At 41.2% G+C, this 27,889-nt stretch overlaps 2 protein-coding genes across 4 annotated transcripts; both read right to left on the bottom strand.

Annotated features, from left to right (window-relative positions):
- Positions 1–2,575: 2,575 nt before the first annotated feature.
- LOC147138156 (ankyrin repeat and MYND domain-containing protein 1-like) lies at positions 2,576–14,389 on the bottom strand. 3 transcript variants are annotated; one of them, XM_086047222.1, is made up of 19 exons: positions 14,277–14,389; positions 14,041–14,206; positions 12,423–12,569; positions 11,298–11,492; positions 10,076–10,317; positions 9,742–9,958; positions 9,376–9,534; positions 8,706–8,987; positions 8,427–8,614; positions 8,168–8,339; positions 7,714–7,854; positions 7,203–7,310; positions 5,553–5,660; positions 5,338–5,460; positions 4,516–4,617; positions 4,156–4,321; positions 3,507–3,570; positions 3,268–3,419; positions 2,576–3,074 (listed from the first exon to the last, which is right to left on the bottom strand). In XM_086047222.1, the coding sequence occupies exons 2-19, from the start codon at positions 14,194–14,196 to the stop codon at positions 2,893–2,895; spliced, it is 2,904 nt and encodes a 967-aa protein (XP_085903348.1). In that variant the 5' UTR covers positions 14,197–14,206; positions 14,277–14,389; the 3' UTR covers positions 2,576–2,892. The 3 variants fall into 3 exon arrangements, with proteins under 3 accessions (XP_085903348.1, XP_085903350.1, XP_085903349.1); XM_086047224.1 differs by lacking the exon at positions 11,298–11,492; XM_086047223.1 differs by lacking the exon at positions 5,553–5,660.
- A 918-nt stretch (positions 14,390–15,307) lies between these two features.
- On the bottom strand, positions 15,308–26,206 carry LOC147138157 (ankyrin repeat and MYND domain-containing protein 1-like). The gene is made up of 19 exons (XM_086047253.1): positions 25,796–26,206; positions 25,323–25,469; positions 24,005–24,199; positions 22,435–22,676; positions 22,123–22,339; positions 21,842–22,000; positions 21,631–21,761; positions 20,307–20,712; positions 20,063–20,229; positions 19,818–19,989; positions 19,566–19,706; positions 18,559–18,666; positions 18,010–18,117; positions 17,787–17,909; positions 17,136–17,237; positions 16,074–16,239; positions 15,944–16,016; positions 15,700–15,854; positions 15,308–15,596 (listed from the first exon to the last, which is right to left on the bottom strand). The coding sequence occupies exons 1-19, from the start codon at positions 26,009–26,011 to the stop codon at positions 15,409–15,411; spliced, it is 3,216 nt and encodes a 1,071-aa protein (XP_085903379.1). The 5' UTR covers positions 26,012–26,206; the 3' UTR covers positions 15,308–15,408.
- Between the last annotated feature and the right edge of the window lie 1,683 nt (positions 26,207–27,889).

Below are 27,889 nucleotides of genomic sequence, written 5' to 3' on the forward strand. Positions count from 1 at the left end.
CAGTGGCAGGAATGCCTTGACAAGAGTCAATTTCAGACCCCGGGGCCAAGTGAAAACACAACATGCAAATTCTGCGGTAACAAGCACAGGCGCGGGCGCGACCTTTGCCCCACATTTGGAAAAACCTGCCGCCACTGTGGGATAACAAATAATTTTGCCAAGGTGTGTATGAAAAGGTCCCAAGCCACACGCAGCAGACATCGAGGTGCCTGAGGAATTGGGCAGGTCTGAATTTGAAACAGAGTCACATATATACACTGCAGAGAGCATCGAGGCTGTTCAGGGACGGGGAAAAAAGTGGTTTGCCAATATTAAAATGAATGGAGGAACTCAGAGGTGCCCGCTAGATTCAGGGGCAACATGTAATGTCATGAGCATAAAAGATATGAGGAGACTCGCTCCTGAGGCCAAGGTACAGCCAAGCCAGACCAGACTGGTGTTGTATTCAGACCAATCAATGCATTCAATAGGCATATTTGTGAGGTGAGGGGGTAAACACACAAGCTACAATTTGATATAGTAATGAGCGGGCAGAAACCTCTGTTATCAGGTGAGAAGTGACACTTAGGTTTATGGTAGGGCATGGCAGCTCACAGCCACTAACCAGATAACACTTTGTGCAGACCTACCATGACATCATCAATGATCCAGTTGAGTCACTCCTAGGGGATGTTCATTTTCAGTTAAAGCAGCACTGGGCAGGAAATCGACCTTAATACATTTTTTTTCACAACTCTTTGGATGAAACATTGACTTACAAGTAGCTGAATGGGACTTTTGTCATGGCCTGGGGGGGTCTGTATCATTTTTACTGGCACTAAGAAACTTTGAGGAGGATGGAAGCAACCCTGGCACACACACACAAACAAAAAAAATGTTCTGAATAGCTTTACGGCATACTCACTTCCTCCTTTTGTTATAAGGACGGAAGTCGATTCGAACGTCTACTGGTGTCATGGCAGAAGCTCCAAAACAAAAACAAAAATGACTAGTATTGTTTGAACAAAATTAGATTAATTACCTCATCGCTATTCATCTTTCACACAGCCACTGGAAATAGAAATGTAATTCAGTCCAACTTGCAGGTCAGCGAGAGCTCAGGATTTCACGACACTACGCGCTGACGTGCATTGGAAATGTTTTTGATGTTTGTCAAAATACTACCGCTTTTGTCCACATAGCACCGCCATAATCAACAAAAACTGACATATGATTGTGTTGCGTTAAACACAGATGTAGCCCCAGTGCAGGCTTCCTCACGCAACGTCCCAGTGGCCCTCAGGGAGGCAGTCAAGGCTCAGCTTGACAAATATGAGAAAGACGGCCATTTAACCTTAGTTTCGGAGCCCACTGAGTGGGTTGGCAACATGGTGATCGTCAGGCAGCCAGAGAAACGGAGAATCTGCATTGACCCCAAGTCACTGAATCAGGCTTTAAAGAGGTTTCACTACATCATGCACACACTCAAAGATGTGCTATACAAGCTGCCCAGGGCTCGCATTTTCACCCTTGTAGATGCACAAAATGCCTTCTTACAGTGCAAGCTAGACAAGGAGAGTAGTTAGGTGCTAACTAGGAGTCCTTAGCAGCATGACTAGCCCATGTGTCTATTCTAAAAATAGCTTATGCTGGGACATTGTAACTTCCACAGAACATTTAAAACAAAAGAATGTTAATATTTGTTTTTATGAAGTACAACTACAAAACATAGGTACTGCAATATTTTTATTCTGTTGTATTTTCTACTCAAACGGAGGAGCCATACTTAACCCATTAAGGCCTAAAGCGCCTGGCTAAAAATGTCACCAAAACCTACGAGCGACTATAGAATCACCCTCTTAAACCTGAGGTTCTCCCAGATTTCAAACACCCACAAAATAATTGATATCTCAGTCCCTGAGGCAGATAGAAACTTAGACATGTGGCTTTCACACAGGACTTATTTTATTATTCTTTAATCGAAAATGTAAAACTTAAGTGTCAGTGCAAGAGGAGCACTATTTTTAATTTTAAAAAAATAGAGTGGTAAGTACCATCCTCTATTCTGGTACAAAGACGTCGATATTGTCATTGTCTGCAACCATATCTTAACCATATATCACGTTCGACTGGTTCAAAGTATGCAACTGACATGCTGACTGCAGGAATGTCCACCAGGGCTGTTGCCCAGGAAGAGAATGCTAATTTCCCTACCATAAGGTGTCTCTAAAGGTGTTTCAGACACTTTGGCAGTGCATCCGACCGGCCCCACATTCCAAAAACACGCATGGTAGGTCAATTACTCTTTTAAACTGTCCGAAGGCCTGAATGTGATTGTCAATGGTTGTTTGTCGATTCATGCCCTGAGATTGGCTGGCAACCCGTCAGAAAGATAAGCAGTACAGGGAAGTTGGATGGATGATTAATTATAAAAATACTGCATCAAAATGTAATGGTTACGTCTCTTCCTTCTCCTAGGTTGAATTTTATGGAACTCTGTTGTGTTTATTTTTTAAAAGTATGTCATTAGACACATACAGACAAAAATACAACAACAAAATTAACATTTTTATACTCAACAAATTGACATTGTAAATTCATAGTGATGACGTAGTTTAATTGGCAGGTCCATACTTCAAAACGATGAATTTGTTGATATAACGTTGAGAGCACATACAGTAGACAACTGGGGAAGGTATACACAAAGTAGAAAGTAAACATCACCTATTAGCCCAATGGTGGTAAAATGCAAACATGCAGTTTAGGTGAACTGAACACTCTAAACTCTGTGTGGGTGAATTGGTGAGCTCCATAATCGACTGATCAATTGCGGATGTAATCTGCCTCTAAACCCAAATCAGTTGGAATATGCTCCAGCCCGCCCATGCAGAAATGATAAGCTACAACAGTGCATCAATTGTAGCTGTAGTTTTCCTTCATGTTGATAGATTGCCACTCTGCGATATTGTCTTCAATAACCATGACGTTGGATTTAAATTGGACGTGAAATGGTCTCCTTGATGAAAATATGACAGTCTTGGGTCCTTTTTTGGCCTGAAACATGACTCTCTTCTCAAAAGTGATTGGAATAGATCCTGAGATGCAAGGCAACAGACAGTGTTTAGTCAATGTATTCAATATCAAAAATACAAGAAAGCATTCCAGATATTTATCAGAATATTTGACTGGAGCTTTACTGAAACCTTTCAATTCGAATGGGTGTTGAATTAATATTTTGGATCTTTCAAGCTCGCAAAGTTCATTTGCAAATCGGGCACTGATTCCTACCTGTCTCCCGCAGACACTCTTCCTTGTGTCTCTCGTCCCATGCTATAAGTTTACAGGCCATGGAGCAGTAGAAGACTTTGTGGCAGCGAGTACAAGCAGTTAGCTTCACAGCAGCAGAGCGACCACAGTGGTAGCAAAACTTAAATGGTGACCTAAGGAAAGATTCCATGACACATTACCATAAGCACTAGTTAAAAGAATTGGATGGTAAGTGCAAAACGTTTCTTTTGTTACTGTACCTTAGTTTTAATGCAGTTTGAGGTTCACTTTGTTTGATAGTTTTGGCATCATAAGAAATTGCACCTTTATATGGGAGGAAAAATACATCTTCAGTCGTCACAGAAATAACTTTATAATTGAGTAAATTCTAAAACTATCATTTTTTTCAGTGTACACTGAAAAAAAATTAATAAACAAGAAATAAAACCATCTGTATCCTGATAGATATTTTGTGTAGACTCCCTGAAATGTACCTCAGTCCAGATCATTTTATTTTATGCAACCACTTGATGAAATAAAATTGAGTAAATTCAACACACCATTTTTTCAGTGTAGTGTCCTGATAATGGACATGGCAGCCAGCTATATTATTTTTAAATTCATTTTTAAAGTATTTAATTGTACAAATTATTTTAAGTTATCAAATTATAGACAAAATATTATATTTTTACTTATTACTTTTTACTTTAATTTTTGCCCAGGGATTAGAGAGGATTTTCAAAAAAAATAATTCTCTTGAACCACAATTCAAAAGCAATATTTAATTTCATTGGTTAATTTTCAGTAATTTGTAAATGTATTATTACTTGTATCATTATTTTCTTTCTTTTATTAGTGTTATTTTTCTTTCGTAGGGGTATCAACAATTTTGCTCACGTGTGTACTTACCACTCTGTGCAAGGTCCTCATCTCTCTCGAGGTGCTCCCTTTCTCTCTGGACAACACTCTTTTTCAGCATACTTCCCATCATGCTTAGCAGCTGGCGCTGTATTTTAAATGTCTCTCTCCCCTCCATGCTCAGAGCATGATAGGGAGTATGGGCTATACCAGAGTCCTAGAGAGTAGCATTGACAGTTTTGTGTTGTTTTTGCATAGTCATGATGTCAAACATTTGTACGTTCATTTGTGTGGTTGAAAATCGAATACAGAACTGTAAAGTCAAAACTATACAATAAATGTTCAACAAGTCCCTCGAAATAGGTTTAAAACATTCCCAGTTGGTTAATATTGGGTTGTAAATTTTGTCACCTGGTTGAAGGAGATGTGTGCATAGTCCACTGCTGTTCCGATAGTATCAGCAACGTGAACTGCCATCAATATGTCTGCACCAACCTTCTCTAACATGTCCAGCTATGGGAAGATTCAGAGTGTTCAATTGTCATGCGTACATTTACATACATTACACAAAATGTGACCTAAGGATTCAACACTGTACTGTGAAAGTAACAACAGGTGAAAGACTGGAATAGTAGGCAGCATTTTAGGAACTGGGCGGCAGGGTTTGCCCGACCTCTATGGCCCATCCCACAGGTGGTGAGTCCATTTGAAGGAGGACCCGTGTGGCCTTTTTAGCTGTCTGCGGGATGAAGAGTAATTTTTCCTGCATTTTCACAAGACAGTTTTGATTGAACACCGCTCGACCTCCTCATACCGCGTCTAAACAGATGCTAAAGTATTTCATCTGCTACAAGAAGGGAATTTGGTGAATTTGCCAATTATTGCTGGCGTGGTGATTTGGACTGTTCATCAGCTAGCATTAGGGGCTGCCTTTTCAGATGGGCTTTCAGTAAACTTCAGCTTTTGTTATATACCAGTCACATTTTTAGAAAAAATATGTCTAAATGGTTGTGGCATCACTGATCGTTTGCTGTGTGAGGCATCCGATTTGTTCATGCTAAAAACACGTTTTGGCCATTTATTGGTTTCAAAGCTCTAACCGTCATTGTGGAGCGTAAAGTTGGCACGGCGTCCGTTTCGCTAGTCAGTTCAACCCCTCGTAACTAGTGGTGTTGGCAAGTCAAGCCAGCGTTGGAACAAACACGTTTTAGAAATACGAGTGTTGGTCAGTACCAGTTTTGGTCGGTTGGCATCCAAACGGTAGTTGAAGTTTCCAAGGGCACAAAGGGCACTACCCACGCCGCGACCCAAGGGAAGGTTGGGATCCACACCTCCTTTTAACAGCTCTTCCACTGCCTACACAGGGAAAACACCAGAAAAAAAGCCAAAATGAGAGGGCACAAATTGAGTATTGGTCCGTGTTTGGAAATGTGTGACAAGTCATGTACCGTGTTATTGCCACTTGCTATAGCCAAAGAAAGAGGGGAATGTCCACTCCAGAGGAGGTCTGTGCTGGCTTTATAGGAGAGCAAGAGAGATACTACCTTGCTGGCATTCTGTATGAAAATAACCATGCCGATTATTCTGAGACACAAAAATACAGTACTGGACAAGTAGTTGTTGCAGTGAGCTTTTTAGGTACTTCTGTCAAATATTATTAGTATTAGCATTACGTATTTTGTTACAGTCCAAATATGTCTGGACCCAATTGTACATCCACAGGAGAGGATTAGTAGTAATGATCATTAGCCAAATGATGTGCACCTCTGATGCTTTAACTATGTTCTACCCCATTTCAGCCTCTGAAGAACGTCAGTTTCGACTAGTGTGTTGACTGACGGTAGATGGTACTGCTTTTGCTATGAGGTCTAATTCAAACCCACGACCTCGGCACTGTGAGATGGGCGTGGTTACCAGTCGACCATTGTGCCCTATTATTCTTGTTATTATTAGTATAATTTAATTATGATTATGATTATGGTTTATGATATTATAGAATAATGTGCGCTTATCCAGTGTGTGAAAAGCCACAGTAGTAAAGTCATTTTTTTCCAATACTTTCGTAAAGGTTTGACTCCCATCCCTTTACTAGGTCATCAAACGACATGATAAACCCACAGGGCCCATGCACTATTACTAATATTTAATATTGCTTTGTTAAATAGTTCTGTTTCATCTAGGTATGAAACAGCCCAAAAACAGTCTGTTGGGAGCCATACCCTGAACCTAACAGGATGTCAGACATTTTTAATTATCTTTCAAATGTTGTCTAATTTTCCAAGGCCGTATTTTATTGAACTTCCAAGAGATTTCATCATAAGTACTTCAAACTTTGGCTGTTTCATCTTTGAAAGTGAAATTACCTAAATCGTTTCATCAAAAGCTGTTGCTGTTGTGAAACACTGTTTGACAAGTAAAACAAGCTGTTTTTGAAGGCTTAAAAATGCACAGAACTCATTCCCACTCAACACAGAACAAAATTCCCAAGATCTTTTCTATTCAGAGAATTTTGAAAAGTGTGGTGTAGCAGTGAATGGAGGACAAGCCGCTTTTTAACTGAGTTAAAAAAAAGATAATCTATATTGTATTTTAGTGATTATTTCCCATGGGTTTGTGTCTGTTGCCAACCAGGAGTTGGGTTATTTTTTTTTTCATTTGTGTAGCCCTTAGTCCCAAAGGAGTCTCAAAGGCCTTAACAGGCCCCAAGCTGACGATTGGCGACATCCAGTGATTCAAGCCCCCAACTGGCCAAGGAAAAACTCAAAATCCCATTTTGAGGGGAAAAAAAAAAGAAACCTTGAGAAGAGACCCACAGATGAGGGTCTAAACATGCATGAAAACTTGTGAAACTTTTCACATGTATCATGGTTGGCAGAATAAAAAAAAATCCATGTGTAGAGGTTCACTGTGCCATTTTCCCAAAATTTCAAATTCAATGTGCCAGTACCCCAACGTGCCCAAACCCCAACATGCCAGTACCCCAAAGTGGCCTGGCTTGTGAGAGTCACAGCTCTAGAACATGCATAACTCACTTTTTTTTTTTTTTGCATGCGTCTGTTATCTGGACAGAAATGCACCCTCATGTTGCGTTAACTCACACAATAGTCACTGTCTCTCTGGCAAGCTATGTGGAGAGCTGTACGACCTCCCTCTTTAGGACGTGGCTTCTCACTGACCCTCCATGATTTTCTTGTTATTGTGGAACCCTGTAAAATAAAAGTTGCTTTACCAATTGAACGAACAAAATGTCAAATTATTACCAAAGATCTACAATGTGAATGCATGCCTGTTCGCAGTTAGCTATTCACGATTTTTTAATCCCCCTGTGAAACCGAAACGTATTTGCTGAAAAACTCACCTATTTGCATTTTTTGTTCACTTTCTATTATACTAAGTTCTTGTGTGCCAGGGAGGAGGTAAGCTTAGCTTGGATTGTTTGTGGACGATATGAAGAGTCTTTGTGCATGCACACGCTCCCTTGCGGTGCATTAATCAAATCATTTTTAAACAATTCCATTTTTAGGGGCGTGTCAATTACTTGCATTTGGTTCCTATCCACAGCAGGGCTCTGTCCCTATCCTGTGTGAATAGCGAGGGTTTTCTGCACACCTTGTCTGGTTCATAGATGTCGTCCTGGTCGCATGCCCGTGCATCAGGATCCGTTAAAGCGTGCAGTAGCAGTTTAGTGATTTCGGGACCTTCTAGACCTGGCAGTGCTGCAGCTACATGTAGGGGATAAAGGCCTTTCCTCTACCACACAATGACATTATTAGATGGCTTTTGCAAAACATAAAACATAAAAGATCTCCTCACTACTTTAAAACCCACAATTGGCTTTTTTTCCCACAAATGTTTTGTCTTCTGATCTTCCCACAAACTGGAGGTTGACTTGCATAATGTCGTAATGCGCACCAATATTTCACAACAGTTACTTCTTTTTATGGCAATACTAAACTTATCCAGCCTTCTTATTGTATTAACTATATAGCACTGGGAAAATACAAAAAATATCAGTTGCACAAATAAATTCAAACGTCGGACCTGATTCCAAACGGAATACTACCTCAGGTGGAAGAGAAATATCTGTTTTTGCTCCACAGAGTAGATGTTTCCTGACAGTCTTAGTATCTGCTGCCAAAATGGCCAAAAAGATGACAGGTAAAGGAACTCTGGAAGTGTTAGGGTCAGCTCCCCGATCCAGGAGCAGATTCAATGTGGTCAAACGAACACGATGCCTGGTGACACAAAGCCATGCTATTAATCGATATGACAGCATGGCGGAGGAAAAACCGGACATGATACAATCAGTGGAGGAGGCGTACTCAAACTTCATTGCAGCCATTTTGCGAACAGTCTCTTCAGTATCACCAGAATATTGCTGAAACCAAGCGTGACTCAGAGCTTCAGCCGCTCCCTGCAGAACTCTCTCTGTGACATGGATGCCGTAGTTGTACATGCAGCAGGCAGAGTCAAAACAACGCACTGGGTTCATATTTTTGTTTGTGTCCTGCTGCAGGGTTGGATGAAAACAACGCATTAAGTTTAAAGAGGCTGATTTGTATGTATTTCAGTTTTGAAAGTTGGCTATTTGTGGTCCTTACCTTAGCAGTTTTAGATGAATATTCTTTCCACTTCACGCTGCCTAATACAATATGGCCCTCCTTCACCTCAATGGAGCGTTCTGAAAGCAGCACCTTCTCCTCATTCCCCCTGTCATCCTTATCCCTCCCTTCAGCCTCAATATAATCTCTTATTTTATCACCGCCTTCTACTTTGCCATCTTCCCGTCTGGTTCTTACTTTTCCTCTTACTTTCTTACTCGACGGAGAACGTTTAGGCGACTCCACCTGTTTAATCTGATGATATATTGAAGGAGATGCCCTCTGGAAATATATTATATACACAATCAGAGTTTACTTTGATGAAAATATTCTTGAAGTAACCCAATAAATTGAATTCAGAAAGAAGTCAGACCCTTCCTTTAATTAATTTTCAATTGCCAAATACTTTTTTCCTCCAAATTTACACTCACTACATGCTGCATCAACCCATATTAAATATTACATATAGCAAAAGCTGTTTTTGGACACTTACTGGAAAAATAATTTGTTTCTCATTTGAAAACAGGATTATGTTGTCATCCATTGAACCATGTGGTTCAATTCGGAAAACATAACCAAATAACTTCTTGTGTAAAGTAATGTTGATGGGGAAACAAAATGGGGTCCGAATTCTTTCAGAATTTATTACAAATAGTGTGTAAAGTCTTACTTGTGTTTTGGTTATAAGCCCATCAAACGTGTATAGAGACTGAAAAGGATAGTAGAGTACATGGCACACAGCCAAAGCCGACATCCCCTCGCAATTCACCTTGTCAATGTCAGCACCCAAATCTAACAACAATTGGACTACATCATTATGACAGTTCACCTGAAAGAAAGAAAAACATGTTACAAATTACATCAAAACAAGACTGTTGGCAACATTAGCAACAAACAATCCATTTCTACACAAACGATCATAATTGTATGTTCCGTGAGATGTATATTAACTTACAAAAGAAGCCAATCCAATCCCATTTATTTGTAAAGCACATTTAAAAAAAAGACCAGGATAAAGAAATGTATTGTGCATTACTGTGGCAGCAATCAGTGCAGTGTGCCCCCGAGAATCAGCTACATCAGGGTGAACAAGGCCGTCTAGGAGTATCTTTAAAATGGCTGGTCCTTTTCCTACGGAAGCCTGATGGATCAACAGCTCTGATGTGATTTCCAAATGTCCTTTAGGACCAAAACGGTCCCTTTCCATTGAAAGGACTGCTGCAACATCCCAGTCTAAAGTTTCAGCCTGTTGTCTGAGAGATACACACTTATGTGACTACATTTTCATTTTTACTCAATACAGTCATACATGTAAAACATGCAGTTGGTTTTCCACATTTTTTTTAGCAAGGGTTTACTACTTTTCTGACCTGTGTTTGTGAATGTGAGTCAAAATACGGGCTTGTAAGGGCAGACTGGCATGTGGCTCTCGTTTATAGCCTTCATATTCATGACAATCAGGTTCCCACAGTTGGCCATAAAAATGTTCATCAAACTCTCTTCTACGCCCCGGGGGCAATGGTAGGTGGTCGCCATCTGTGGAATAACTCTCAATGCCACAGGGCAAGGCATTATTTCTGTCATCAAGCAGCCAACTCTCATCTGTGTCTACCTGGAGATACACACATGGACAAAATTGTTGGTACCCATCTGTTAATGAACGGTCGATCAATCAATCAATCAATAATCCATCCATTCAACCAACCGTCCATCCATCCATCCATCACCCCTTCTTAGAAAGGGGGACTTTCACCCCGGTCTGCCAATCCAGAGGCCCTGTCCCCGATGTCGATGCAATGTTGTAGAGGCGTGTCAACCAAGACAGTACCACAACGTCCACAATTTCCCAAAACAATTTGAAATGTGGACTCGTCAGACCACAGAACATTTTTCCACTTTGCATCAGTCCATCTTAGATGAGCTCGGGCTCAGAGATGCCGGCAGCATTTTGGTTGATAAATGGCCTTTGCTTTGCAGAGTACAATTTTAAGTCGCACTTAGGGATTTAGCGCAAAACTGTATTTACTGACATTGTTTTTGTTAGGTGTTATGACACAATGTGGTGATATCCTTTACAGATTAATGTCGCTTTTTGATGCAGGGATCGAAGGTCACGGGCATTAAATGCTGGGTTTCCGCCTTGTCGTTTACATGCAGTGATTTCTCTGCAGATTCTCTGAACCTTTTGATGATATCATGAGCTGTAAATGATTAAATCCCTCAATTCCTTGCAATTGTACGTTAAGGAACATTGTCCTTCAAATGTTTGACTATTGTCTCACTCAGTTATACACAAAGAGGTGAACCTCACCCCATCTTTGCTCGTGAATTACTGAGCAATTCAAGGAAGCTCCTTTTGTACCCAATCATGGCACCCACCAGCTCCCAATTAGCCTGTTCACCTGTGGAATGTCTTTAATCTATGCAGGCTACAATGAAATCTCAAGACTATCAAGGTATTCTCAAGAGCTGCTCAGTGTCAGAAAGCTTAGGTCTCAGTGTCGTATTAGCCTGGCTACACAACACTCATACAATAACATAATATGTGAAATCATAGTTGTTTGTCCATTTTACAGTTACTACTTATTTTACCTGACTTTGGGAAAGTGAGAAGATGTTTTGCTCCAAGTAGGCAGCATATTCAGTTAGGTTTTTTAGGCTGAAGCTGCTTTGTACAGAGTTACAAAGTTGTATCAGATGCTTCCCATGCCAGATGCCTACATCCTGACATCCTGTTGGCTCACAGAGCACACCTGGACCAAACCTCTGGTCAGCATGGTACAAACCCTGAAAAAGACAGGAGTACTTTGTCAGCATTCATTACCATCTATAAAGCCCATTTCATTAAGGTCAGTGCTTTAAGTGGGCGGTACAAACCAGTACGCACCAGAACGGAGTACCGGAACTTCTCAGTTAGTGTAGAGGGACTTCCTACACTGTATCGGCTCTTCACATGAGCCCACAGTAGTCTCTCTTCTATTTCTCTCTTGCGCTTTAGGATGCCCGTATGGCTAGACTACATTATCCGGTGTGTACTGGTTCGCGCTACACGCATTTCTGCGTCGCGAGGCGGTCTCGCGTGTCGAGTGTGTGTCAGAAATAGTAATAATAATCCAACCGTTGCCTTAACCTAAAGGCTAATTCCAGGAACGCTTGGAGTTTCCCAATAGTCGGAGTGAACCACTGCATGCTCGAAGCATATTTCCAATCGTGCCATTTTAGAGCGAGTTGAAACTGAAAGAAGTTATTTTGGGTGGCACAGTGGGCAACTGGTTAGCACGTCCGCCTCACAGTGCAGAGTTCGTGGGTTCGAATCCGGCCCCGGCCTTTCTGTGTGGAGTTTGCATGTTCTCCCCGTGCCTGCGTGGGTTTTCTCCGGGTACTCCGGTTTCCTCCCACATTCCAAAAACATGCATGCCAGTTTAATTGGACACTCTGAATTGCCCCTAGGTGTAATTGTGAGTGCGGATGTTTGTTTGTCTCTGTGTGCCTAGTGATTGGCTGGAAATCAGGGTGTATCCCGCCTGCTACCCGATTGACAGTTGGGATAGGCTCCAGCACACCCGCAACCCTTGTGAGGATAAGCGGTTTGGATAATGGATGGATGGATGGATGGATGGATCAGCTGTTACCCGCCACCTATTTTACCTGGCAACAGTCGAGTAAGGGGAGAACCAACATTTATTTTTTTCCACTTAAAGCGCTGATTAAGGTTACCTTAAATGTGGCTCCATCAGGAAAAATGTGTTTTCCATAGCCCTCTCTCCAATTAAGGTAGAATTTGCCGCTGAATTTGTTGCCTGTTGGCCAACAGTACATTCCATCACCATGCCTGTAGTCTTTGTAGAAAGAACCCTCATAGAACTGAACACAGAAAAAAACGATGCAGATGTTAGTTATGTTTTACTCACAGATGAAATGTAAACTGAAGTAAGAAGAGACACGAAGTTCCATAGCATAATAGATTTCACCTTGCAGAACAAAATGTCTGGCTGAATTGGGACTGCTCTTTACTGTTCTAACCCACTGGATTTTTTGTGTGCAAACAGACAGCATTTTAGTAATGTACTTTTTGTTTTTCTTTGGCGATCATTTTAACTGATTTACAGCTGGTGCAGGGTCGCCGCTCCTTATATGCAGATAACACACAATGCGTAAGGGCACCATCATCTGTGGGGGGCACCATTGTCTATGAGGGGACCAATTTGCATGAGAGGATGCATTTTGATATCATCGAGTGTGCACGTCATGCAAGAATGCTGCGACATACACTTCATGTCATTCAAATAACCGTCAGCACCACCATTAACATGATCAGTGTCATCACATAAATAAATATCATTAATAATGATACATATGAGTAAATGTAATTTAAGCAAATTTGATATTTCAGAGGTGTATATCACACTGGTAGCCATGCGTCATCAGTAGGTGAATGAGGAAATAGTGTTTAACGCTTTGAGCTCCAAAGGTAAGGTATTCACCATTTAACTGTAGTATACAATATGTAGAAATACAATATGCTGGGTTGTTTTCACCGACTAAGGCGCGTTGCATATAAGGCTATTTAATATGTGGACTTTTGTGGGACCTTTGTAAGCCTGTATTGGATTCTGATCTAATGTGCTGTACAACATGATGTACTGTACCACACTTTTTTAATCAATAAAACGATAGGGCTTGCTCCCATTCATTTCAATTTTATTGGACCAGAGGTGTGTGCACTGCTTGCATAGACTTTTGCCACAAGTTTTGTTTAATCATCCACAGATACATGCAAAATTATAAATATAGCTAAGTATTATTCTAAAACACAATACATGTGTATTGTATACAGTGGACCCCCATATAATCAAGGTTAGGCACACTCAGATTTTCAGATTATTATTTTTTTTCATTATTGTTTTATTCACTATTCGCGGATCGGCCGGGTCCCTATAACCCGCGAATAGCGGGGGTCCATTAAAGTGGTGCAGAACTGCATTACTGCAATACATTACACTAAGATGTTACAAACACAAAAACTCTGTCATTAATTTAAAAGGCAACCAAAATATTGCAACCACATCACCCTCATTTGAGCATTTAACATTTTAAAAAATGTCAATTTCTGATTATTGTATTCTTCATTTTTCTCAAACATAAAGGGTTGGATCCCACAAGAGTTGTATTTTGCTGGAGTTACCCTGGAGCAAGGCACCAATCCCTGCATGGGTCTCTTCCAACAGGTTTTATTAAAAAGGTTGCTCCACGATCTAAACAGCGCAATATCAATAACAGGCAAATGTAAACAGAACTAAACACGGTTGCTATGGCTCTCCCCGTTTCATCTTACCTCTCCAGTTTTCCAGGTGTATCTACCCTTGCCGTGTTTGAGACCATTGACAAAATCCCCCTCATATTTGGAACCGTCGAGAAACTCCTGGACACTAAAACCCTGTCGTTGCACCTCGCCGACTTCTCTGTTCGGACTCGCTGGCCGCGGCTTCATCGCAACCGGTCTGTCACAACAGTTTGTCGGTTTGACAACATTCAAACAGCAACTCAACTGGAAGCCAGTAAAAATAATACCTGGGTCCGTTTGCCGATTGTTGCTTTACAAGACTATCGCCTCCTGTGTTTCCCTATGCATGTGTGGCCAAAAGTGCGCTACATTTCAAATCCTTTGAGATTAAAGATGTGTCCAAAGATCATGAATGGCATTATGATGAAAGTCCGCCGCCGTCATCGCAAAGACATATTATTTATTTATTTATTTTAACAAAGAAATCTCGGTTTCGACATGTATTGGGTGACGTCACAGACAGACGAAGTTACTATAGTGATTGGACGATTAGTTATAATGAAATATTGGATTGATGGTGATTATAACAAAGTAGGTTCAACCAATAATTTCAAAACACATTGGAAAAAACAAAACAAATCAGCAGAGGCGATGAGAGCTGTCAACAGCTTGGAGGTCTTTAATTGGTGCTAGTGTGACTGTTTAAAATGACTTTATTTAAAGCTCTCCATGTTTCACTCCCATCATGAGTCTGAAAAATTACTTTCCGGCTTCTCTGACGGTGTGGCACTCTGACTTGAGAACTCTTGGCTTCATATAAGCTAAAGCAGTCGAGAGTTCAGCACACACCTTTAAATGTGCCACCCACCCCCAGAAGTCTTTAAGTAAAAGTTTATATGTGTATCTGTAACTACAACATCTTTCCTCACAAGACAATCAATAGCCTACAGTGAGTACTTTCTATGGATATTTGTGACACACACTGATTTGGCAGAGGATAGGAAGTAGCACTGGCACAAGAAGCACAGAAAATCAGTTCCTTGAGGAAGTCTACCTAATAGGGTCAGGCCATCAGTAGAACCTCATAACACATCACTATATGAACTGTTCAGTCTGCAAAGATGGTCATTTTGACCCAAGGAGGGCTGTGTATACAACTTACAAAAGTGAAAAAAAGAGGCATTTTTTCATAGTTTTGCACTATAGATTGATAAAATATAAAAGCTTGCTTTGAATTTATACAAAATCAATACCAGTAAATATTTTAGTTCACAGAACCATGACAGTGCCAAAACATAAGCAAAGAATCATACATTCATTGGAAAATTATTTTGTTTAATATGAAACTGAGAGAAAGGAGTGCAGATCTATTTAGGTACGTCAAGTACAAACCAATTTCTAAGCGAGTCACGCATTCTGTCAGTTGTAGCTGTAGTTTTCATTCAGGCTGACACGGTTCTTCAAGACATCTTCAATTCCCACGATTTGGGATTTTAATTGGACAGTTGAAGATATGGGTTTTTTCATGGATTTCAATGCAATAGTCGACTGTTTGGAGTCTTGTTGGTTCTGAAACAGGAACATTCTCCCAAAACTCTCCACAGAGGCTAGTTAGGGAGAGATGAAAAAATAATAGTCGTGCAATTAAGTCATAGTTGTGTTTTTTTCAAGTTCCTGAGGTTAATTGATAAAACGGTGTGTGATTCCCACCTGATCCCTGCAGACACTCTTCCCTGTGTCTCTCATCCCATGCTTTAAGTTTACAATTTGTAGAGCAATAGAAAACGTTGTGGCAGCGAGTACAAGCAGTTAGCCTCGGAGCAGCAGATCGACCGCACTGGTAGCAGAACTTAAATGATGGTGACCTGAGAAAAGATTCATTTGCTCGTACAGGATACAAATAATAGGAGTATACGTCTGCAGAATATGAGAGGTTTTTGATGTGTGTTCGTACTTTTGTCTGACTGCTGCGGGAGGTGTAATTGTATGGCTGGAATCGGCATCAGAAGAAAAAAGGGCGCTTTCACCTGTGGGGAAACTCTTGTATTTGAAATTGTCACCACAGTGACTTTACTTTAACTTACAATTCAGTAGCAGTTTCTTTTCTTTCTGCAGTTGTTCTTTCTCTCTGTCGACAGCAGTCTCTCTCAGCAGACTTCCCAGCTTGCTGAGGAGGTGATGCCGTGCTTTGAATGTTTCTCTCTCCTCCATGTTAAGGATATGGAAAGGTGTGTGGGCAATACGCAAGTCCTAGACAATAGTGCAGTATTACGCTATTAGGCTGAATTACACAATAAGATGCAACACAATACATTTAATTGTATTTACACCTAGTATAAAATGTAAACTACATTAAAATAATTGAAAATAAAGTACCGTATGTTCCGGACTATAAGCCGCTACTTTTTTCCTAGGTTTTGAACCATGCGGCTTATATGAAGGTGCGGCTATTCTGTGGATTTTTCTTCCACCGCTAGGGGCGATCCAAACGGAATTTGAATCAAAACTAAGAAAAAAATCAATGCAAAGAAGAATACGCTACTTTTTCTTCAGCAGATAGAACACGGACAACAAATTACAAACAGTTAATTATTTTCAAATCCTTGCCCCCTCTTCATGGAACCCACACAAAGAAGTTTGTATGATGCACATCTTGCTATCCAGGGAGGAAACTGCGCTGCTGCACGCAAGCTTAGCGTCAATGAATCTATGGTGAGATGGAGGCGGCAGCGGAAAGTAAAATGAAGATAAGTATTGGTTGTTTTATCTTGGTTCTGTTCCATTTTAATCAGCAAAGTTGCTTCCTTGTTAAAAGGCACTGTTAAGAAAGAATCTGTTCAGGTACATACATGTACATTTACAGTTCAAAATCATACTGTAAATAGTAAATATCTCATTTTTCAACAAAGATAGGTGCGACTTATAATCCGGTCCGACTTTTATATCGTTTTTTCATTCTTTTTTAAAAACTAGAGTGGGTGCGGCTTATATAAAGGTGCGGCTTATAGCCCAGAAATACGGTACAAGGGTAACCCATATAAACATACTGTACTTTCCAAAAGTGAGACAAAATTGTAGTGGTAAATATTCAGACACATTAATTCGTCTTAAAATGTATTTAGTTAAAATTCATGAAGTTGTCTTACCTGGTCGAAGGAGTGATGTGCGTAGTCGACCACATTTCCTATCGTATCACCGACCTGGACTGGCTTCAACATGTCAGCACCAGACTTTTCTAACATGTCCAGCTATGACAAAGACATGAATACACACACTTTCCCAATAATTCCCTGCTGATGTTTTTTCCTCATTAGGGTCACAGTTGAGCTGGAGCTCACTTGAACACGCTGCTGACTTTGAGTGGCCAGAGACATGGTACAACCTTGACTGGTCGCCAGGCAATCACGGGGTGCATATGGACAAACAGCCATTCAAATACGTACCTACAGACAATTTTGAGTCTTCAATTAACCTAAACTGCATGTTCTTGGAAAGTGGTAGGAAGCTGTACCCGGAGGAAACAAATGAAAGCACGGAAAGAAGATGCAGACACCACACAGGAAGGCCAGGGCTGAATATTGGAACACTGAACCTCAGAACTGCAAGGCAGACATGATAACCACTCAACCTGTTTGTCAAGACACTAAGTCATTTGAGATTTTTCATGTAGATGACTGATAACCATAATTTTTTAAATAAATTTCCAGATGTTGCGGATGTTAAAGAACTGCAAAAATCATTTTAATATTACCTATATACATTGGCGAACTTTACTATATCTATGTGTAGGTAAATACCAGTTTTTCCCTTTTGCCATCCAAGTGGTAGCAGAAGTTAGTGACAACACATAGGGCATTGCCAACTCCGCAACCCAAGGGAATGTTGGGATCTGCACCTCCTTTTAACAGCTCCTCCACTGACTGCACAGGCAAAATAAGACATTATTAGTAGTTAGACTGTAAAAGGATTAGTGGATGTTTCAGACTGTCCGTTTAAGAGTGTGTGTCAAAGTAATGTTACCATGTCATTGCCACTTGCTATAGCCAATGAAAGAGGTGAGTGTCCACTCCAAAGGAGGTCTGTTCTGGCTCTATGAGAGAGCAACAGGGATACCACCTTGCTGGCATTCTGGATTGGAAGAAGAAAAAAAAAACATCAAGTCAACTAAAGAGACAACGTGATGCTATATACATTCGTTTGAAGCCTTTTTCAGATGTTCCAGGATTTTCTTTCTTTAGGAGCAAACTTGGGGGGGGGCAGGGACTTAGAGGGACCAAAATTCGGCCTGGGAATATTCTTCAACAGCCGCGGTTAGGGGTATTGTGACCGCCATCCGTCATGCGCCAAAACGTAGTCGTAGACGGGGAGAGGTGGTGGCGTGGGCGGGGGGAATTCTGGGGTGGACCGTGGGTGCTTTCGACGAGTGCATTACTTTCTCAGCAGTGGTAAAAGGCCAAATTGGACTTCCACCTATGTATTGTGTGTGCAACCAATTGAATGGACCCCTGGCCTGCATATTTGTGTGCATGTTTGGCCATTCTATAGCATTGCTGTACTGTTCGTACTCACACAATGATCACTTTCTCTCTGGCAGGCCAAGTGCAGAGCTGTCCGCCCTCCTCCTTCAGGAAATGGCTTCTTACTGGTGTGCCATGATTTTCTTACCATCATGGAGACCTGCAAAACAGTCAAATTATAATAATTCCACCAACTTAAAGGGACAGTGTGTAGAATTTAGTGCCACCTAGTGGTGAACTAATAGAACGCAACGACCAAACCTAGAAGCTCATTCATTTTGAAGCACGCGCACTACGGTGCCTCAGAGAGACCACACTTAGCAAGCCTACCACCAATTTCTTCAGCAGAGGAACAAACAAAATGTCACCACCAACAACTTCAAGTATTGCCTCAAGTGATGAAGCAAGTGCATTGCATTTGTTACGACTGCTGTAGTCATAATGCTGAGGAAATACACGTACGTTCGCTAAGTTTGTCTCCTACGAGTATCCGCCGCGGAAAGAGGTGCGTCCTATGTAATTTTACAGATGACTTTACTTACGATTATATAACAAAATGTACATTAATTTTTTTTGCATCCATCCATCCATCCATTATCTATACCGCTTCTCCTCACAAGGGTCGCAGGGCGTGCTGGAGCCTATCCCAGCTGTCTTTGGGCAGTAGGCGGGGGACACCCTGAACTGGTTGCCAGCCAATCGCAGGGCACACAGAGACAAACATCCGCACTCACAATCACACCTAGGGGCAATTTAGAGTGTCCAATCAATTTACCATGCATGTTTTTGGAATGTGGGAAGAAACCGAAGTACCCGGAGAAAACCCACGCAGGCACGGGGAGAACATGCAAACTCCACACAGGGAGGCCGGGGCCGGGATCGAACCCACGACCTCTGAACTGTGAGGCGGACGTGCTAACCAGTCGACCGCCGTGCCGCCCAATTTTTTTTTTTTCCTATTATTGAAATAAATAGTGTGTTTTTAAACTAAATGAACATTGAAAAATCAAAAGATTCTACAGACTGTCACTTGAAGTATGAACAGATGAACATACACACCTGATGTGGCTCATAGATTTCATGCCGGTCACATGCCCGTGCATCTGGGTCACATAAAGCACGTAGCAGCAGTTCTGTGATTTTGGGACCTTCTGGGCCTGGCAGTGCTGCAGCCACATGTAGAGGATAAAGGCCTCTCCTCTACAACATAGTGAAAAGGTTAGCTGGGAACATTAGCTGTGGAAACAGGCACATGCATCCCAAAAATGGAGGTAAAAGTTGGTGACAACAGTTAATCATATGATTTGGTACCTCAGGTGAAAGACAAATATCTGTTCGAGCTCCACACAGAAGAAGTCTCCTGACAGCCTCAGTATCGGCTGCCATAATGGCCAAAAAGAGGACGGGTAAGGGGACTACTGAAGTATTAGGGTCGGCCCCCCGGTCCAATAGTAGCTTCAGTATGTGCAAACGAACACGGTGCCTGGGCCCAGAAACACATACAAATACATGTGTATGGATACACCAAGGGAAAAAAGTAGAGCTAATAAACATACTCAAACTTCATTGCAGCCATTCTGCGCACAGTCTCCTGAGAATCAGAATGCTGGGGCAACCCAATGTGGCTCAGCGCTTCAGCTGCCCCCTGTAGAATCTCCTCCGAGACCTGCATGCTGTAGCTCTCCATAGATTGTGCTGGGGTCGGATTTTTGTTTTGGTCCTTCTGCACAGACGTGAGGAAAAACTTTACGACCGAACAGATGTCAAATCTAGGAAAGAACAGATCTCTGTGCTGCACACCTTCATACTTTGAGATGAATATTCTTTCCACTTTACATAACCCAGAACAATGCGACCATCTTTCACCTGTATGGAACGCTCTGAAAAGAGCACCTTCTCCTCCTGATTGTTTTTGTTTTCCTTGTTCCTCCCTTCTTCCTCAGTCAAAGTTCTCAATTTCATTTGGCCATCGTCCTCACCTGATTCTGTAACTTCCTGTCTGGTTGTTATTCGCTCCTCTCTACTTTTGGTCACATTACGTATCTCCTTCCTGTTTCTCTCCTGGTCAGTTTCAACAATGTCTTCTCTGGCCTTTTCCTTTAATTGATGATCTTCCGCAGGGGTCTCATCTTCATTCAGTTCAACGGAAAGCTCACTACAGCTGCTGCGATGAAAGATGATCCGTCCTGATAATTCCTTTTGCACCCTGAGGTTGGAAAACATGAAAAAAATATTGAAATTGATAGATCTATTAGTTGTATTGACAGAAACACACTTATTTTGGTCTGGAATAACAACTGTAACAAAAGACTCATTGGCATCTAGTGCATTGATTCTGAGGGTAGTACTACTAGTGGTATGCAGACTCCCTCTAGTGCAGGGGTTAAAGCAAAAAATAAATAATTTGGCTGAAAATGTTTTATGCTTAAAATGACTGCAGTCAATGAACCCAAATTTTGCAGTGCATCAGGGTGTACACTGATTATTTTTAAATAATAACACTCATTCATTAAAATGGGACAGGGGTGAAAAAGCTAAGAAGTACAGGACCACTCTAGGGGGTACAAGGGGCATTCTCGCTCAACAGAAGTGACTCAATGGACTGAGACGGCTAAAAAGGGTTGGATTTTGCTTTTAATTCATATTCCACAAATGCAATATTAACCAGAATGCCTTGTTTCAACTACGTAGTGGGCCTGCATAAGAACAGATTCTTGAAAAAAAATGTTTGTTTGGGATGACTTTAAAGCGGAAGTCAACCCAAACATATTTTTTTCAAGAATATGTTCCCAGCAAGCCCACTAGTTGAAACACAGCATTCTGACGAATATTGCATTTGTGGAATATGAGTTCAGCAGCAAAATCCATCCCTTTTTAGCCATCTCAGGGGGCAGACATTTTGTCACTGTCGACTGAAAATGACATCACAACATGGCTCAGGTAACGACCAATCAGGGCTCAGCTTCAGAAAACAGGTCAGCCGTTTTTTTAATGTCGCCCGGCACTAATGGTGGCACATGAAGACTAAAGAGATCAATATTTTTTAAGGTGGTACTAAGTTTGAGCGGCGTTCATGGAGTGCAGGTGGTCAAAAATGCAGATGTTATATACAGTATATGCTTACTGATCAGAGGTAAGATCCCAGCTTGTTTGAACAGTATCACTTGTCTGAGGTCTGTTGTTTTGGCTTGATGAGTCTGTAACAAAATCCTGTGGGCTGGTCTGAGGTGTTTTTTCACACAATGACATCAAACCCTAATGAGACATAGATCAATTATCCACTGAAGTTGCTACACTAAGAAAAGCTGTAAAAAAAATAAAAGTATGACTGGCACCTGTGTTTGGGCTTGGGGTCCAGGCAGCAAATAAAGAGGTTGAAAAGGATAGTAGAGGACATGACACACAGCCAAGGCTGACAAGCCCTCGCGATTCAGTTTGTCAATATCAGCACCCATGTCCAACAGTAGGTGAATTACAGCATCATGGCAGTTAACCTGTTGAATACAACAAAATTCTAACAAGACATTTGTCAGCACAATTTAAAATCAGATATTAAGCGGGTAATTTGGAAAAGAACAGAGATGAAATCAACAAGAAAAAAATAAGTTGATTTTACCACAGCAGCAATCAATGCGGTGTGTCCCTGAGAATCTGCTACATCAGGGTGAACAAGGCCCTCCAGGAGGATACTTAAGACAGCCTGTCGTTCACCTCTGGTGGCATGCTGGATCAACAGTTCTGATGCTACTTCCAAAGGTCCTTTAGGACCAAAAGCGTCCCTTTTTAATGAAAGAACTTTTGCTACATCCCAGTCCAAAGTTTCAGATTGTCGTCTGAGAGACACAAAAATACACAAATTCAAAACTGTTTTCATACAGGCTTTTCATTTTGTACACACATTTTTGTGTACAAACAAGTTGCATATTACCTGTGTTTGTAAATATGAGCCAGCATTTTGGCTGGTAATGGCAGAGTGGAGAGTGGAGCGCGTTTGTAGCCTTCATACGGGTGAGAATCGGGTTCCCACAGCTGGCCGTAAAAATGCTGGTCAAACTCTCTTCTAGTATCCGGGGGCAATGGAAGGTGATCACCATCAGTGGAATAATTCTCAATCCCATGAGGGAGTATAGTATTGTCATCACACAGCAGCAATTTTTCATCTTTCTCTGTCTAAAGGAATGGAAACAATTGAAGTAAATTCAATGGGAACTCTATGCTGAAGCTAAATTAATAAAATGGCATGCTCCAGATTAATTACATGATTTGCCTTAAAGTGGAAATCAACCCAAACATATTTTTTTCAAGAATATGTTCCCAGCAGGCCCACTAGTTGAAACACAGCATTCTGATTAATATTGCGTTTGTGGAATATGAGTTAAGCAGCAAAATCCATCCCTTTTTAGCCATCTCAGGGGGCAGACATTTTGTCACTGTCGACTGAAAATGACATCACAACTACTCAGGACACAGGTAACGACCAATCACAGCTCAGCTTCAGACTTCGAGCAAAAGACTTCTTAAGACTCATTGACTCTTTCAATTTGATGCAGTGCGTGTGTGGATCCACTCACAAGCAAGGACATACTTTAGACCTTGTCCTTACTTTTGGTCTCAAATTTCAAAGTTTTGGAAATGTGCATTCTGATCATATGACTGTGCTCTTTGATGTAATGTTTTCCAGTGCTGTCAGCGCTAATGCTATCGAGCGCAGGAGACGGTTTTTATTGTATTGTACATACATATGCACGCACACACGCATAGGGCCCTAAATGTTAGTGTTTAGGAAAAAAAATCCTTATCATTTCCTGCCATCCAAATGCCCATTCCTAACCGCTTATCATATTTACTTCAGATTCGGTTTTGGCTTTTGTCTTAGTTTCATTGGAGGGGAATGCATCTTAATAAAAATTAAAAATGGATGTTCATGTTCATATTACAAACTCATATAGGATAATACTGTAGATTCAACATATTTTCAAATGTGGGACGGTCTGCAATGATGAATGCTTTTGTTGAACAATGTTTTGCAAGCATTTTTGCAACACAATACTATATAATATCATACAACATGTTATTTATTTATCCATCCATTATCCTAACCGCTTATCCTCACAAGGGTCGCGGGCGTGATGGAGCCTTTCCCAACTGTCATCGGGCAGTAGGCGGGGTACACCCTGACTGGTTACCAGCCAATCGCAGGCAACACAGAGACAAACAAACATACACACTCACAATCACATCAAAGGGCAATTTAGAGTGTCCAATTAATCTTACCATGCATGTTTTTGGAATGTGGGAGGAAACCGGAGTACACGGAGAAAACGCACACAGGCACGGGGAGAACACGCAAACTCCACACAGGAAGGCCGGGGCCGGAATCGAACCCACGTCCTCTGAACTGTGAGGCGGACGTGCTAACCAGTCGCCCATGTTATTTATTTATTTATTTATTTATTTATACATTACTGTATGTTAATTATTATGGGTGGTTATTTTACCTGACTCTGAGAATGTGAGACAGTGGCTCGCTCCAAGTAGGCAGCATATTCAGTAAGGTTTTTCAGGCTGAAGCTCCCTTGCACAGAGTTACACATTTGTATCAGATGCTTCCCATGCCATAGACCTACATCTTGACATCCTGTTGGCTCACTAAGCACACCTGGACCAAACCTCTGGTCAGCATGGTACAAACCCTAAAAAGGAGAGAAGGCTCTTGTTGACATTTCGCACTCAGCATCTGTAAAGTCAACGGAGGTGGCAAATGTCTGCAAACTGTACTTAAAAGGACAACGTGTAGAATTCAGTGCCATCTAGTGGCCAACCAATAGAATGCAACAACCTAAAATGGAAGCGCGTGCGTTTTGAAGCACACGCACTACAGTGCTTCCAAGAGACCACATGTCGCAGCTTACCAACAGTTTCTTCAGCAGAGGGGCAAGAAAAATGTCATCACAAACGAATTCTATTATTCCCTCAAGTCATGAAGTAAGTGCATTGCGCTGTTTATACATTCAGTTTAGTCATGATGCTTCGGAACGATGTTCGCCAAGTTTGTCTCCTTCGAGTAGCTGTAGCACAAAGATGGCAGCGAAACATGGCAGCCTCCCGTAGGGGAGGCGCGCACTATGTAATATAACAAGAGATTACTTCACCGACTATTATATAACAAAATGTACGTTAATGTGATAGAACATATTTTTGGGCATATTGCTGAAATGAATAGTGGGTTTTTGAAATGAATGTTCATTGAAAAATTAAAACATTCTACACATTGTCCCTTTAAATTTTTGAAAGTACTAGTCTGAAGTATTTGTACTTGAATGATTACTTCCCACCATTTAAAGCGGCAGTCAACCCAAACATATTTTTTCAAGAATATGTTCTATGCAAGACCACTAGTTGAAACAAGGCATTCTGATAAATATTGCACTTGTGGAATAATAGTTAATCCACTCGTTTTTAGCCATCTCTGGGGGCGGCCATTTTGTCACTTCTGTCGATTGAAAATGACATCACAACTACTCAGGGCTCAGGTAACGACCAAACACAACTGACCTGTTTTCTGAAGCTGATCCGTGATCGGTCATTACCTGAGAGCTGAGTAGTTGGATTGTCATTTTCAGTCGACAGAAATGACAAAATGGCCGCCCCCTGAGATGGCTAAAAATGGGTGGATTTTGCTGCTTAACTCATATTCCACAAATGCAATATTAATCAGAATGCCGCGTTTCAACTAGTGGGCCTGCTGGGAACATATTCTTGAAAAAAATATGTTTGGATTGATTTCCGCTTTAAAGTTGATTTCATTAAGGTTACCTTAAATGTGGCTCCATCAGGAAAAATATGTTTTCCATATCCTTCTCTCCAATTAAGGTAGAATTTGCCAATGAATTTGTTGCCTGTGGGCCAACTGTGCATTCCATCACCATGCCTGTAGTCTTTGTAGAAAGAGCCCTCATAGAACTGCACACAGCAGAAATGGTAGAGGACATTACTTTTTGACTCACAATTGAGCACACTTGAACAAGTTAATGAGATCCAACACCGCACAGGATATTTATTCAATATTCTCTAAAAGCTAACCACTTTTTTTATTGACATTGCCTGAGAAGTTTCCAGTAATGAGTCCATAACATAGCTTTTGTATTACGTCGTATTAACCTGATTGACAAAACGAAATGCTCGATGGATAAATAAAGTTCTGACAGCTAGCTGGTGAGAAACCTGAACATTTACAAACAGCTAGTAAATGAAGTCGACTTAATGCGTATCTCTCCATTCCACCTTACCTCTCCACTTTTCCAGGTGTACCTTCCCTTGCCGTGTTTGAGGCCATTGACAAAGTCGCCTTCATATTTGGAGCCGTCGAGAAACTCCTGGACACCAAAACGCTGTCGTCTCTCCTGAGCGATTTCTCTGCTCGCGCTCCCTGGCCACTTTTCAGCACATTGAACCCTGCCCGCAGTAACACGTCTACGGATTGACAACATTTGAACCGCGGTCATAGGAGTCTTGTTTTGGACGGAAAACTCTGCCGGAAACCACACGAGTAAGAATGCTAGGTAATATGAACTGTGTTTGTAATTTCTGTTTGCTGCAAGAAAGTTTTCTTAGCTGTTAGATTCGCATTTTGAACTTTCCTGGTTGTCTTGACAACAATTTGAATCCTGTGCGGATGTTAACGTAATGCGCATGCGCAACCCCCGAGAAGCGTGCCGTCTGAGCGCTTCATCGAAGTCCTTGAATCACTTTATTTGTACTACGGTAGGATGACTGCATGTTACGACTTACGAGTGAGGAAAAACTGTGCGTTAGTTGACATCTGCGCGGTACTTGCACTACCGTTGAGGCACTAAATGTAAAACGAGAGGCGTTCGAGCACGCAGTTGTCAACCAGTGCATTTTGCCTCGCTTGTACGTGTGGGTGTCCTGGCTACCAGTACAGTGGTACCTCTACTTACGAAATTAATTGGTTCTGGAAGAAATTAGTAAAAAATTAGAAAAAAAAATAGTAGAAAAGAAAGTAGAACATTTTGTAAATAAAGACGTGTTTTCCATGTAAATGTCCTAATACGTTCCAAGCCCCCCAATATTCAGACATAAATGTTTTATAAAGCATAGAAATGCATCAAAACATGTAACAAATACATGTTACAATTAGATTATTGCACAATAAATGTGCATAATGTAAAAAAAAAACAAAGAAGAGAGTAAAGAATAAAAATGATGGTCGTCTACCTTTTAATCATAGTTCTCATCGCTTTTTACCCTCTTTGGTTCATGTTCTCCCTCAGAAGTGGTTTTTGCCTGGCGTTTTGTAAAGAACTGATTTAATAACGTGGCGACTGTCGATACTTTACGGTCATATTCTTTCAACCAAACGCATCCCCTTTTCATACTTTTCTATTATCTCTTGCTTCGTTTGTACGGACAAAAAGAACGATTTTCTCCTATTTTTTTCTTTTCCTCGTTTCTAATTCACGTCAAACTATCGGAATACCTCATGGTCCGAGGGGCGAATGACGAGGACTCTGCATAGACATATCTATCACATATCCATCTATCTACCTGTGCACACATAGACACATATGGTAGAGGTCCCTCTTGGCCAATGGGATGCTGGGAAGATGCTAGGCTAGCCAATGGCAGAGCAACTATGAGTAGGTTGCGTTCAGGAAACTCTGGAACTGCGAGGGGCTTTCGTATCTTGAAATTTCTTTCGAAACAAGAGGCAATATTTTCCTGTTGAGGCGTTTCGTAACTTGAAAATTTCGTATTTAGAGACGTTCGTAAGTAGAGGTACCACTGTATTCTAAAGTTGTTCAGCTAGTGAGGACAAAGAGCGTACTCGTGCATTGACGATAAGATGATATCTGGGTATCGAGTAATTATGTATAAGCATTTATCCGATACTTGATAAGGAAGTGACTGTGTGATACATGAATAGTTGGGACTAGCAGTACGAGCGTGAACTCTGCAGCTCCTATTCTGAGCAGTTTACATGAAGAGGTGCTGGCGTAATTTGCAGGGATGTCAAACTCCAGTCCTTGGGGGGCGCCCTCCTGCATGTCTTAGAGGTTTCCTCGTCCAACACACCTGGTTCAAACGATGGGGATCAGGATCAGGCTCCTGCAGAACTTGCTGATGATCTGATCATTTGAAACAGGTGTGTTGCAGCAGGGAGAGATGGAAAACAGGTAGGACAGCAGCCTTCGAGGACCGGAGTTCGACACCCCTGTGTCAAAGAGATGGTTGGGCCGGGAGGCCATGTTTTCACTAACAAGTTCATTTTATATATTTTTTGATCAGGAAAATGAAAAGAGTTGTCATTTTCTATTTTAAAAGCACTTATTAAAAAAAGCAACAAAGACGCCTCCCTCAAC

The sequence above is a fragment of the Filicampus tigris genome, chromosome 12, assembly GCF_054856515.1.
Source record: "Filicampus tigris isolate MCC_2025a chromosome 12, RoL_Ftig_1.0, whole genome shotgun sequence".
Lineage (NCBI taxonomy): Eukaryota > Metazoa > Chordata > Actinopteri > Syngnathiformes > Syngnathidae > Filicampus > Filicampus tigris.

What these genes read in the sequence shown, in the direction of transcription:
- LOC147138156 (XM_086047222.1), bottom strand. Translation starts at nt 14,196, where the DNA reads ATGAAGCCGCGGCCAGCGAGTCCGAACAGAGAAGTCGGCGAGGTGCAA. An exon ending in ACTCACATTCACAAACACAG is followed by an intron (nt 9,959 to 10,075) that starts GTCAGAAAAGTA and finishes TGTATCTCTCAG; the next exon opens with ACAACAGGCTGAAACTTTAG. An exon ending in ATGCCAACCGACCAAAACTG is followed by an intron (nt 4,618 to 5,337) that starts GTACTGACCAAC and finishes ATCTTCCCATAG; the next exon opens with CTGGACATGTTAGAGAAGGT.
- LOC147138157 (XM_086047253.1), bottom strand. Translation starts at nt 26,011, where the DNA reads ATGACCGCGGTTCAAATGTTGTCAATCCGTAGACGTGTTACTGCGGGC. An exon ending in GCTCATATTTACAAACACAG is followed by an intron (nt 22,340 to 22,434) that starts GTAATATGCAAC and finishes TGTGTCTCTCAG; the next exon opens with ACGACAATCTGAAACTTTGG. An exon ending in TGGGATCTTACCTCTGATCA is followed by an intron (nt 20,713 to 21,630) that starts GTAAGCATATAC and finishes TTCCAACCTCAG; the next exon opens with GGTGCAAAAGGAATTATCAG.